Raw genomic sequence first — 13,249 nt, 5'->3', positions numbered from 1 at the left:
TAAACTATAACCTTGAAATTTTATTTTCTATTATTGTGAAAAAATGATTTGGAGTTTGACATGAAAAAATAAATTAACATGGATTAATTTAATTAATTGGTAAAGAAAGTTTATATAATAATTTATTGTTAAGATAGCATCACTCGCATTAGATTAAATCGAGAACCAATTAGGATATCGATTTGAAATAAAAAGATAGATTGATTGACTTACAAATCGATTGAATTGATAGTTAAAGTAATTGAATTAGTTTTTTTTATTTTAATAATTTATTTAATTAAATTGATCAAATCAATCAAACTAATTGAACCGAAAAGTGATAATTTAACTAATTCAACCATGAAAGCTTTAGTGACTTCTCCTTTGATCACCTCTTGGCCTATGGTTGCCACGTGTCATAATTACTTTGTTACTAAACTATTAACAACTTGAGGTTTTAATCACTTAATTTTAAAAAATTATAAAATGGTCATTGAATAAATTATTTGAAAGTTTTCATTTAAGTTACTGAGCTGTTAAAATTATTGTTATATGGTTTTATTGTTCGCATCACTTGTACCAATTGAAAGCTCTCATTCCTATTCTTTTTTACTTGCACCAATCGAAAGCTCTCATTCCTATTCTCTTTTACCGTTTAATTTTTTTTCATGAAACAATTTTAAATTTTACAAATTTGTGAATCAAAATTCAAAAACTTTCTTTTCAGATATCTGACACAGATCGTTAGATCAACTTGGATCAAAGATATAATATTTTATTCATCGATGTATATTAATTTATTGTAATTATCGTCGAATTCTTATTTGAAGTTTATTAATCGAACTTTAAAAAAATTAACATAAATAATTTAAATAAAAATTTTCGGATAATTAAGTGAGTAAAATGAAATATTTCGAATAGTTAAGTGAGTTATATAACTAAAATTCCATTGCTCTGTTGCAAGCGAACTTTCAAATGCCGCCGAAGATGGTCGTTTCATATTCAACAACTCGCCTCCCTCTCATCTCCACGGCTCGAAGCGAACTACTTTCAACCCGCCGCGGCTTCCAAACCGGACTCCTCAAATTGAGAACCGGATTAAATTTCCGGACTCAGTGTCTTAAACCCGAACCCTGGTCTAAGCGAAGTTATTCGGTTAAGCGCAATGTGGTTAACGAAGAAGATAGCATGGAGGAGACTTACAACTCTGTCGACGATAAGCAGTTCGTCCGGTGGTTCCGGGAGGCTTGGCCTTACCTCTGGGCCCACCGTGGCGGCACTTTCGTTGTTATTATTTCGGGTGAAATCGTCGCGTCTCCCTTTTTGGACGCCATTTTAAAGGCACGAACTAATTTTATATACTTCTCAATCCTTCTCTATGATCAGCCTTTTTAACCTTTTAATTTGCAGGATATTGCGTTTTTGCATCACCTAGGGATCAGATTTGTTATTGTTCCGGGAACTCACGTGCAAATTGACAAGCTTCTGACTGAAAGAGGTCGGATTCTTTTAATTTCACTTTGTTATCAGTTGTCTTTATTGTTATAATATAAGCAACTTGGAAGCTTTGGCCAAAATTTGAACCTTCATTTTTGTGTAATTATGATTGAACATGTTTTAGTTGAATAATTCAGTCTTTATTTTACTTCAACTATGATTGATCTTTTTGTTGGAACTTTTATCATATATTTTAGTATTGTTTGCCTCTATTATTAAAATCTGAGCAATTTGGAAGCTTTGGCCAAAATTTGAAGCTTCATTTTTGTCTAATTATGATTTAAAATGTTTTAGTTGGATAATTTAGTCTTTATTTTACTTTGACTATGGTTGAACTTTCTGTTTTGGTTAGATAGAGTTGAAGTTACTTAAAATAAGCTATAAAATTTGCAGGGCATGAACCAAAGTATTATGGTAGATATAGAATAACAGACTCAGAATCGCTAGCTGCCGCAACGGAAGCGGCAGGTGGGATTCGTCTAATGATGGAGGCAAAACTTTCTCCTGGACCATCCATATGTAATATTCGTCGACATGGAGATAGTAGTCGTTTGCACGAAGTTGGTGTCAGTGTTGCTAGCGGCAACTTCCTTGCAGCCAAGGTTAGGATGTTTATGTTTTGAGAATAGAATACTTGGGATTTGGCTTATGCTTTTATGTGCATTGATATTCTTCTCCTTGAGACTGGTTATAACGAGTGGGGATATATAATCTTTTACATTTGATGTGTATGTACATTAGTACATGTAGACTAATGTTATTCAGACTAAGGTGTGAAGGTTAGACATGGGTATGTGCCCAACACACGTTTTTTCAATATTTTTCATGATTTTCTTGTAAGTGGAGGGGTTTTAGAGGATCATGCCCATGCCCCATACCCCTATTGAGTATTTGTTGTAAACGGATGCTTAAAGGAAAAAAAATGAAGAGTTGGAGTAATATGACATGTCAGAGATGGATGACCGATGAAAGCATGTTTTTGGCATGTATCCGCTGTTAGACTTATTATATTTTTGCCTTTGTGAATCTTGTTAAACCCTTTTGCAGAGAAGAGGAGTAGTTGAAGGTGTTGATTATGGAGCAACAGGTGAAGTAAAGAAAGTAGATGTTGCCCGTATGCGTGAGAGGCTTGATGGTGGTTGTATAGTAATATTAAGCAACTTGGGTTATTCTAGCTCTGGAGAAGTTTTGAATTGCAAGTATGCAGTGTAACTTCGATAGCATTTGGTTGCAGCTTGCTCTTATCTATCATGTGAAGTGAAAATTTCCTATTTTCACTTTAAAGCTGCCTTTTCTGTGTGTGTGTGTTTAGGGGGGGGGGGGATCATATTCTGCAATTTTTTCTTTTACAAGCTATTATTTACTAGGCAGGACATCACTTTTTCTTTTTCTATCTTCATTTAATTTTATCTATGTTGTTTTTCTCATTAATAGGGGGATCTTTAGTTCTGTGTCTCAGCAAGTGACTTGGTAGGATTAGCAGTATGTCAATGCATAAGGATTAAAGAAAACCCAACTCAGGAATTCTCTTGAGGGATTGAATATACCTTCTCAACATGAGCAGTCCTTGTATTTTACATATAGTTTTGATTTTTGATAGCTAGTTCTAATTTAACTAAAACATATGTTTGCTTGATGGTACATCTTGGACTAGCCTAATTTTTTTCTTCCTCCGATCAAAAACCTTATTTTTTTATGCCTTCCTAAATTCAGCACATATGAAGTTGCTACTGCTTGTGCATTAGCTATTGGAGCAGACAAGCTTATTTGCATCATAGATGGTCCGATCTTGGATGAGAATGGATGCCATATTAGTTTCTTGCCAGTTCAAGAAGCAGATATGTTAATCCGTCAGCGCGCCGAGCAAAGCGAAATAGCAGCTAAATATGTGAAAGCTTTTGCTGAAGAAGATCTCACTTGCCTTGGACATAATGATTTTATTGCAGCTGCTCACTCTTCGCAGAATAGGCAGACTCTTAATGGTGCTCATAATCCAACCTTTCAGAATGGTGTTGGTTTTGACAACGGCAATGGTTTATCTGGAGAGCAGGGCTTTGCTATTGGAGGTCAGGAGCGGCTAAGTCGACTAAATGGTTACCTTTCAGAGTTGGCTGCTGCAGCTTTTGTCTGCAGAGTAAGATTTCATAGTTTGTTGCCACCTTAGTATATTTGGATGCCTAAAAAAAAGAGAGAGAGAGAGAACAGTAAGCCGATTCCATTTTCTGCTTCATGTCAGGGTGGTGTACGAAGAGTTCATTTGTTAGATGGCACTATTGGTGGGGTCCTATTATTGGAACTATTCAAACGAGACGGAATGGGGACAATGGTGGCCAGGTATTCAATCTTTGCAGTGAACTTGTTGGTTAACCTTGTGGGAAAATAGGCATTGGCTGACAGGCATTACCAAATATAGTTAATTCCCTATGCATCTGCATTTGATTAGTGAGTTCTTAGTATTTGCTTTTCAGATGGCTAGTTTGGATGATTTGTTGGGTTCTGCCTTGGATGCATAGTTAAACCTAAAATGAATGTTATATGTAACTAAGTTTAACCATTCAGTATTCTATAGAAAAAAAAAAGGTTCAAGTGTTCAGTAAAGTATTTATATATTATTCAAATTAACTGGTACACCAGAGGCACTCCTAGTAACCATGATTTCTTTTGAATACTTGGTCTTGCATTAAGCACCAATCAGTTTCATAACATTTGACAACAGACAAACTGGAGGTATATGTTGTTCCCACATACTTTTTCCAAGGATTAGGGATCACAAGTAACGTGGCTGAAATTTGTTAGTTTATGTGAAATACTGTTGCAAGATCTGATAGGTCATTATGCTGTCTTGTGTTCAATTTGCTGACTTTAGCTTTGCTTGTTATTCAGTGATCTATATGAAGGGGCTAGGATGGCTAAGGTAACAGATCTCGCTGGCATCAAGCAAATCATAAAACCTTTGGAAGAGTCCGGCACATTGGTTCGCAGGACCGATGATGAGGTCTGTATTAAGGTCCTTTAGAGATTTCTTTAACCTAACTATCTCATTTATTTATTCTTCTTCTATGATGTGCTTTATTTCTTCTACTGGTTCTTGGATGTTTCGTTGTAAAGATCAGAATCATTAAAATTGGCCTTGGCTTTAAATCTTACTGAAGAACAAAAATGGGAGGGGCAAAAGGCTTTTTTTCTTCTGAGCTAAAGGCCTGGAGCCGAAATCCTGAAAATTAAGTTGTTGTCACTTTTTGTTTGTGCAGCTGCTTAAGGCCATAGATTCATTCGGTGTTATGGAAAGGGAAGGTCAAATCATTGCTTGTGCTGCTCTTTTTCCTTTCTTCAAGGAGAAGTGTGGAGAAGTCGCTTGCATTGCAGTTTCTCCCGAGTGCCGAGGACAAGGACAGGGGGATAAATTGCTTGGTATGATATTGAAAATCTCTATCTTCACTGCTTATGTCATATTAGACATGATTGTACTCTGCTACTTATTCTGTTGAAGCTGAAAAGCAACGCAATGCAAGAACCTGTCAGCTCTGATCTTATTAGAAATGCTCACCCGACAAAGTACCTTTTTTGACTGTAGGATGGATTGCATACAAAAGATTTGCTGATTAGTTTAGCTCTCACTATCTAATCGTGGAATGATGCTGGATTTGAATCTGATTATGAATGTTGTTCTAATTAGCATCACTTTGATGTGATACAAACTTCTGGGAAATTTTTTGTGGTCAACCAACCAATATCATTCCTAATAATCAAATATCTGCAGATTATATTGAGAAGAAGGCGTCCTCACTCAGATTGGATAGGCTTTTCCTTCTGACAACTCGGACTGCTGATTGGTCTGTATTTTTTTCCCACTACATCATTTCAAACATGGAATTATTTTCATTCACCTTTTAGATAAATTTGAAGCAACCTTGTAATCTGGAGAAAGAGGGGGAGTTGAGTTATATTGAATATTCTCCATCCGATGTCCAGGATATGATATATAAAACAGTGTGGTTTTAGCAGGTTTGTAAGGCGTGGGTTTACGGAGTGTAGCATCGACATGATACCTGATGAAAGGAGGAAAAAGATTAATCTATCTCGTAAATCCAAGTATTACGTGAAGAAATTGGTAGCGGATGGAAGTGGAATTACTGCCGATAGAGCAATTAAATGAAGCTTCCAACATATGCCAGCTGAGTGTACTAGTTCATATGGCAAACTCCTGCGGTTGCCAGTTCAAGATTAGACGCACAACGTTTTCTTGAGGTGATAGTTATGGGCAGGTGGGGAACTCGAAAAATGAGCTCCTTTAGCAGAAAGTGCTAACCAGGGCTGAATCTCATCTAGTGTAAATTAGATATTGCCTAGGTTTTTGTTACGATTTCTAGTTGATTATCGCTGTTGCCATAAGCCACTTAGTTGTATTGCTAGTTTATAGGCGATTTGTAATTAACAGTGCTTTTAGAATATGATAAATAATATATTCCTTTTTTGGTTGATTTCAAGATCTGAAGATCGAGTCAGTTTCCCATTTGTAATACTTAAAACTGCGTTTAACTTATAGTTTCTGAATTAAGGGCATAATTCCAAAGCAGCAAAAGACTTGAGCTCAATCGATAACTTAATCCCAGAAAGGTGGCTGAATCTTTCTTTATTCATGTTCGCTCGACGTTCAAATATGATTATAGATTATGAAACATGAAATTATAAAAATCCTTAATTGATATATCAGAGCACAAATATTAGAGTGAACTAACAATGAAGCATAATCACGAGTCAACTTGAATTTTAAAGGGACCCAACGCCAAGGGGCATTGGCACCGGTCACCACCATTCTCAAATAGAAGGTGAACTGCAGGTACTACCATTAATCCATCCTAATCCATTCATTTCAATACACCCTAAACTAAACTATTCCAAAACAAACCCAATCAATGGATCAAATTGACTTCAGCAAAGTTTCTCACTTTCAAATTCTATTGGTAATACCAATAACAACAATATCCTCAAACACTTTTGTTCCCATTTCATCAAAACAACAATTATTCTACACCTTTAGTCAAATAAATAAAATCATTCAAGTACCACAGTAGCACCCAATTCTTGGAGCTTCTTAATAATGGCCTCAGCTTCCTCTTTTGTTACTCCCTTTTTAACCACAACCGGAACTTTCTCCACCATATCCTTCGCTTCTTTCAAACCCAATTCCGTGAACGTCCTCACTTCTTTTATTATCTTTATCTTGGCCGCCGCATCGAATTTCTCCAGCTTTATATCAAACGCCGTCTTTTCCGCCGTTTTCGTTTCGGCTGCGCTGGATCCGGTTCCCGGACCCGAAGCGGCGGCGGAGGATACGCCGGATACGGCAGGTCCGTAGCAGTTGAGGCCGAGTTTAAGACGGAAGAGGATGGAATAGTCGTAGCGTTCGAGCCTTGTAAGATCTAAAAGCTCGTCGGCGATGCGTTCGAGTTTCTGAGTCCGGTTCTCAGCGGTGGCGGTGGCGGTGGCGGTGGCGGTGGCGGTGGAAATGAAGCAGGAAACGGGTGGTTTGGGTGAGGACGAAACGAGGAGTTTGAAGAGGGAGTGAGTGGGGATCTTTGAGATGGTGGAAGCCATTGTTGGAGAAATTAAGAGTGGAGTTTCAGTGTTAGGTTTTATGTTTAGAGGAAATCGGAGGGTTTTAATAGACGAGGGTATTTTCGGAATTTTATACATAGTTTTTTTAAAAAAATTTAGGTACCAACAGTTACCCAACTTTGGGTTAGCTGACAAAACAGTCACTTAGGTTTCATTTCAGTCACTTAACTTTTGAAAAGTTACAAAACAGTCCTTTTTGCCGTTTTTCATCACAGACGTCACGGCAAAGTGACATGGCAGATGATGGTGTCTTTGGTGTCAAAAAATCCTCCAGTTGGCCGGTTACTCTCAATTTAACAACCCTACCACACCATTCTAAGGTTAGAGAAAAAGAAAAAGAAGAAGAAAAGGGAGAAAAGGAAAAATGGAGATGCTTGAAGTGATTCCGGTGTGCTATTGTGGAAACTCAGCCGAATTAAACACGTCTTGGTCCAATGACAACCCAGGTAGGAGGTTTTTTGGGTGTAAGAAATTTGGCAGTAGATTTCGAAAACCATGTCGGTTTTACACCTAATTTGATCCACCATTCATGAATTGTGTTGTTGGGTCTTCTGAAAAAAGTAAGGACATTGAAGGATGCAAGGAGGAAGAAGAGAAAAATATGATTTTTGGTGCTTGTATTTGTAACTGTGTTGTTTTTTTTTTAAATCTTAAATTAGTTTATGTTGTTGTTGTTAGCATTGAAAACCAGCTTATGTTTTATAATATTGTTGTTGGTATATTGTTGCTTATGTTGTTATATATGGCTACTGGTATATTGTTGCTTATGTTGTTATACATGGCTACTGGTATACATGGCTAACCAGCTCATGTTGTTGTTTACAAACTTGAAAGACTTGAAATGGAATATAATATGTGGTTGTTGCTTACAAATTGTTTTGTAATATTGTTGTTGCTTACAACAGTTAGAAAGTTATTTTGTAATATTTGATTTCATTTCAAAGTTGATAGACTTGAAAGAATGTTTAATCTTCATTTCATTTGTATTTCTCAATACTCATATATCAGAAAAGATAAAAGATAAAAGAAACATTTGTATTTCTCAATTCTCACACATTTGTTTTTTCAATACTCATATGTTAGAAGAGATAACACAAATTGCATGGATCAATGCTCATATATTAAGGCGAAAACGTCAAACTGTTTACAAAAGGAATGAGGGGCATAATATTGCCAAATTTTCCTACAATTCAACAAAATTGAACAGAAGTGAATTGTAGGCAAATTTACAAAAAAAAATTAGTGACTATATGCCTAAGTTTATCAACAGTAGCAATCATAAGCAAATTTACAAAAATTAATCTGCCTAAGTTAATAAATCAGTAGTAGACAAATTTACACAATTTTAAAAAGTTAACAAAATAAGGTTTGTTCACAATATCATCATTGGTCTGTCATGGATGACTCTTGAGTAGGAGGCATCCATTTAACAATGGTTGGTTTTCTCTTGAATGAGAGCTTTTCTCTTGGGGCAGCATCTTTTTGGTGAGTTGGGGCAGCTTGTTGATGAGTTGGGGCAGTTTGTAATTGAGTTGGGGTAGCCTGTTGAGTTAGGGTACTCTCTTGCTGATTTGGGGTAGCCTGTTGCTAATTTGGGGCACCACTTGGTTGTGAACACCAACTTTATGTCTTTTGACCTACAGGAACAAGTGAAATCTGTCAAACAAATTCATAAACAGAATGTTTTGACTTACTAGAATGTTTTGGCCAACTTCCCCTTTGCAACTCCTCTTATTGTGGCCTATTCTTTTGCATTTATTGCACCTCATGTCCACCCCTCTCTTGCTCAACCATTCTGTTGTTTGTGGCTCATTAGGTTCTTTCCCTCTCACCCTAGTAGGTCTGCCAGTTGGCCTTCTTAGTGTAGGAGGCAGTATTGGCAGCATGTTTGACAAAGAGACCCATTGTTTAGGACCCATTACTGGCCTTATAAAGTTTGATTAAATTTGAAGTTGGGTTTGTTTGGTGTACTAGGTTTGTACATAGGTCTCTGGGAACTCATCTTTTAGATGAATGACAGTTAGTGCATGCATGTAAGGGACGCCAGTGAGATCCCAATTCCTGTAGGAGCAGGAATTCTCAACTAAGTCCACCACATGCTGGCTGCATGGACCACATTCAACTTGATACCTGTCCCTACTATCATGTGATGGAACACATCTAAAAAATAGTCATCATGCTTGGTTAAAAAACAATCACTAAAACAACATTGTGAGCAGCCCCACCAACAATGATACACACACACACACACACACACTTAAAAAGCAGTCACTACATGCATATTATTAAAAAATACTCATTGCATTCATATTAAAAAATAGTCAAAAGTATGTATATTAAAAAACAATCATACACACCGACAATCACTGCATGCATATTGTTAAAAAATACTCACTGCATGCATATTAAAAAATAGTCAACTGCATGTATATTAAAAAATAGTCATACACACCAACAATCACTGCATGCATATTATTAAAAAATACTCACTGCATGCATATTAAAAAATAGTCAACAACATGTATATTAAAAAATAGTCATACACACCAACAATCATTGCATGCATATTAAAAAACATTCACTAAAACAGCTTGTGATCAGCAACATGAAGTCAGAATAAAGGCATTAGAAAGATTAAAAATGGTAACTTTACCTCAATGAATCTTTTATATTTACATCCAGCTTTTTCTTGATCTTTGGACACAACATTCCTTTTCATTTGTTAGCTTCTTCTTTCTTCTTGACAATAAGCAACATAATCTTGGTCTTTATTATTTCCATCATGGTAGAATAGGTTTCCCTCTTGCTTCCAGTATCATCTACCAGTAAACAACATAAAGGATTAGTGAAATGCTAATGATTAGTAAGAAACATAAAACATAGGGGTTTACCTTGTTAAAAGATTCAGAAAGATTATTCACCAACATGTCAGAATAGCTCCTAATTGAGAAGTGAGACATTGACCAACGAGTAGGGTTCTTTTCCTTCAACCAATCATAAGCATGTTGATTGGTTTTCTTCAATTCATCCATGGCATCTTCAAAATCCCTTGTAGCGCTTGCTCTAGCAACTTTCCAAAGTAAATCTTTTAGTTATTTTGTTCAGAAACCAACCTTCTTGAAATTGGTATGTAGGTGTCTAACACAGTGTCTTGTTTCTGCATTAGGAAACAACATACATATTACTTCTAAAAGTCCCTGCAATTAGAACAAATACAGTTTAATTCTTTGACAAACCCTAACCCTAAATAGAAACAACATAAATAAATAGAGTTTTACCTTTTGTTTGTCAGACATGAAAGATATCTAGTATGAGCTCACAATTTCCAAGTCTATTGCAAGCAACTCCAAGAACCAAAACCATGATGCTTGGTTTTCACTTTCGACAGCAGCATATGCAAGAGGATAGATGCCATTATTTGCATCTATCCCAACAGCTGCAAGCAAGTAGCCACCATAGTAGCCCTTCAAGAAACATCCATCTAAACCTACTATCCTCCTACAACCAGCCCTATAGCCATCTTTGCATGCCTGCAGACAGACATACATCCTTTGAAACAACCTGTTATCCAGATAACAAATTGTTGTTGTTCCCTCATTTTAGGTCCTAACCTCCAACAAATACTCATAAATCTTCTCATATTGAGCCTTATAAGCTCCTTCAATTAATTCCAATGCCCTAAGTTTAGCTCTCCTACATTTGGTTAGTGAAACTATGCAACATAAATCTCTTTTGACATCTTGTTGTAATGATTTCAGAGAATAATCAAGATCAGCAATGAATTTTTCTTTATAATGTTCACCTATCCAAGCTGAGGTTACATTATTATTTTTATAGACTTTAAACAATTATGGTTAGGGTTTGAACTCCTAATTTGCCAAGTCTAGTCAGTAGGGTCATTAGGGTTTAGTCTAAAGGCCCATATGAACCAAGAACATTTTTCATTACAGGCTGCCTTTAACCTTTTTAAATATTTTTTGAGAAACTTAATAAAATAACTATTCAACCTACCATAGTGCTTGGCAGCTTCTTTTAGACTGTCTTTAGACTTAAATAACATTCCAACCTTAAGTTTAGGATTACTCATGTCATTTTCTAGGTTGAACTCAAGCCAATTTTGGCCATCTGAGTCAGATTCATGTGCACTATCTAACCTCTCAAAATCATCACTATCACACAGTTCACCTACTTCTATACCATCCATGTTTAAACCATCTAAATTAACTCTTATCCTATTAGACACATCACTTTCAGATGCATCACTACCAGACATTTCTTCTTCATTCTTATTAAAGTTGTCATCAATTAAACCTGCCAAACAAATTACTCATCAATAAAGGTAGACAACATAGGCAAACACTTTAACCATTTCTATCAGACAATAACAAATACAAAATAATTTAATACAAACACAACCATTTTTGTCATGCACATGGCAGACAATAACCAATACAAAAATAATTTAATACAAACACAACCATTTTTGTCATGCACGTGGCAGGCAATAACCAAATATTTTAACCCTATACCTAGGCAATGATAGAAAATATCCAGTACAATTTAGTAGGTAAATAACAAATTTGATATTGCCACATACAATATAGTAGCTAGGATACAAACAATAAACACCAGTTTGATAATGGCATTCATACAATGGCAGATACAAATAATAAACATCATGCACATGGCATACCATACATATTATATGTCATTCACTTTAATAACTAAATCCTAATCTGTCGTGCACATTAATAAAAAAGTAAAACCAAAATTGAAATAACCCTAAATTAAAATCAAAATCGAAATCGAAATCAAAATCTAAATCTAAATCAGAATCAGAATCAGAATCAGAATCAGAATCGAAATCAAAATCGAAATCAAAATCGAAATCGAAATCGAAATCATAATCATAATCGAAATCAAAATTGAAATCGAAATTGAAATAACCCAAAATAATCCTAAATCCAAAAAATAAAAAACTAAATACAAAAACTTACCCGTTAAAGTGGATGTAACAACATTGGCAGCTTCTCTTCTATTGATCATTGTCGCTGAGAATCAAAAACACTGAATAGTTTCTGGTTTCGTCTTCTTTTCTCCCCAAACGAAAAAAACCAATCATTTTCTAACCTTATACCTTGTTAATCGATTATTGAATCGATTTCTAACCCTAAACTAATCGATTCTCGAATCAGTTTCAAACCCAAACCAACCCAAATCACAATCAAAAATTTCCCAAATCGATTTTCCCCCAAATCCCCTTAATCAGAATCTAATTCTAATTTTTTACCCTAAACCAACATAACCCTTTAATTTTTTCCCTAAACCCGCCCCAAACCAAGACCCATCAGCTGCTTCACCAACGTAGCAAGTTAACTTACCACATTAGCTGGTTAACTTGCTACATCAACGGTCCCATTAACACAATAACGAAAACTATTAATTAGTGACTATTTTGTCACTTTTTTATAATGTTAGTGATTGTTTTGTAACTTTTCGAAAGTTGAGTGATTGAAATCTAACCTAGGTGACTGTTTTGTCAGCTATCCCAAAGTTGGGTGACTATTGGTGTAGTTTACCCAAAAATTTATTGTTCTAGGTTTTTTTTTTTTTTTACAGAGCACGCCTTCAGCCAAGTCAGCTGAAAAGCATCGCGTATTCATTGAAAATTAACAATTTAGCTTTTTTGGTTAGGTGGTTAAGTGTTAATATTTTTAGCTTTGAGTCCGAGGTTCGATTTCTTTCCTACTCATTTTTGCATTTTTTATTTCATATTGTTTAAAGTTTTTCTTTATTTTTAATTAATATTTTTGACATATTAACTCTTTTAGTTAAATAGTTACATAATTGTGACATCATTCTTGAGACCTAAATTTAATTCTTTTTATAAGTATTTTAATATTTATTTTTTATTTCATGTTGTTTCAAGTTTTTTATTTTTATTTAATATTTATTATTAATAAATATATTGTTTTCAATTTTTTATTTTTAATTAATAAATCTTTTATTTATAAAATCATATATAATATTTATATGTCAAATATTTATTTTCTCCACCTATATTGTAGGGGTATGGTGATTTATAATATTATAAAATTAAATAATTATTTCAAATATCAGTATTATTTTAAATATGTAAAATATTTCAAATATC

The 13,249-nt window shown here is 35.0% G+C and overlaps 2 protein-coding genes across 4 annotated transcripts; one reads left to right on the top strand and one right to left on the bottom strand.

The window, feature by feature from the left end:
• Positions 1 to 913: 913 nt before the first annotated feature.
• On the top strand, positions 914 to 5,957 carry LOC121222420 (probable amino-acid acetyltransferase NAGS2, chloroplastic). Of its 3 annotated transcripts, none has more exons than XM_041103151.1 (10): positions 914 to 1,320; positions 1,390 to 1,477; positions 1,870 to 2,078; positions 2,524 to 2,675; positions 3,190 to 3,610; positions 3,713 to 3,810; positions 4,360 to 4,471; positions 4,728 to 4,887; positions 5,237 to 5,309; positions 5,482 to 5,957. In XM_041103151.1, the coding sequence occupies exons 1-10, from the start codon at positions 955 to 957 to the stop codon at positions 5,630 to 5,632; spliced, it is 1,830 nt and encodes a 609-aa protein (XP_040959085.1). In that variant the 5' UTR covers positions 914 to 954; the 3' UTR covers positions 5,633 to 5,957. The 3 variants fall into 3 exon arrangements, 2 of the variants coding, with proteins under 2 accessions (XP_040959085.1, XP_040959086.1); XR_005919692.1 differs by having other exon boundaries at positions 929 to 1,320; positions 5,051 to 5,309; positions 5,482 to 5,654; XM_041103152.1 differs by lacking the exon at positions 5,482 to 5,957 and having other exon boundaries at positions 929 to 1,320; positions 5,051 to 5,476.
• A 450-nt stretch (positions 5,958 to 6,407) lies between these two features.
• LOC121222421 (50S ribosomal protein L7/L12) lies at positions 6,408 to 7,960 on the bottom strand. Its single transcript, XM_041103153.1, has one exon. The coding sequence runs from the start codon at positions 7,171 to 7,173 to the stop codon at positions 6,532 to 6,534; it is 642 nt and encodes a 213-aa protein (XP_040959087.1). The 5' UTR covers positions 7,174 to 7,960; the 3' UTR covers positions 6,408 to 6,531.
• Positions 7,961 to 13,249: the final 5,289 nt, after the last annotated feature.

This window comes from Gossypium hirsutum, chromosome D10 (genome assembly GCF_007990345.1).
Source record: "Gossypium hirsutum isolate 1008001.06 chromosome D10, Gossypium_hirsutum_v2.1, whole genome shotgun sequence".
NCBI lineage: Eukaryota > Viridiplantae > Streptophyta > Magnoliopsida > Malvales > Malvaceae > Gossypium > Gossypium hirsutum.
This window is presented reverse-complemented; position numbering and strand designations above follow the sequence as displayed.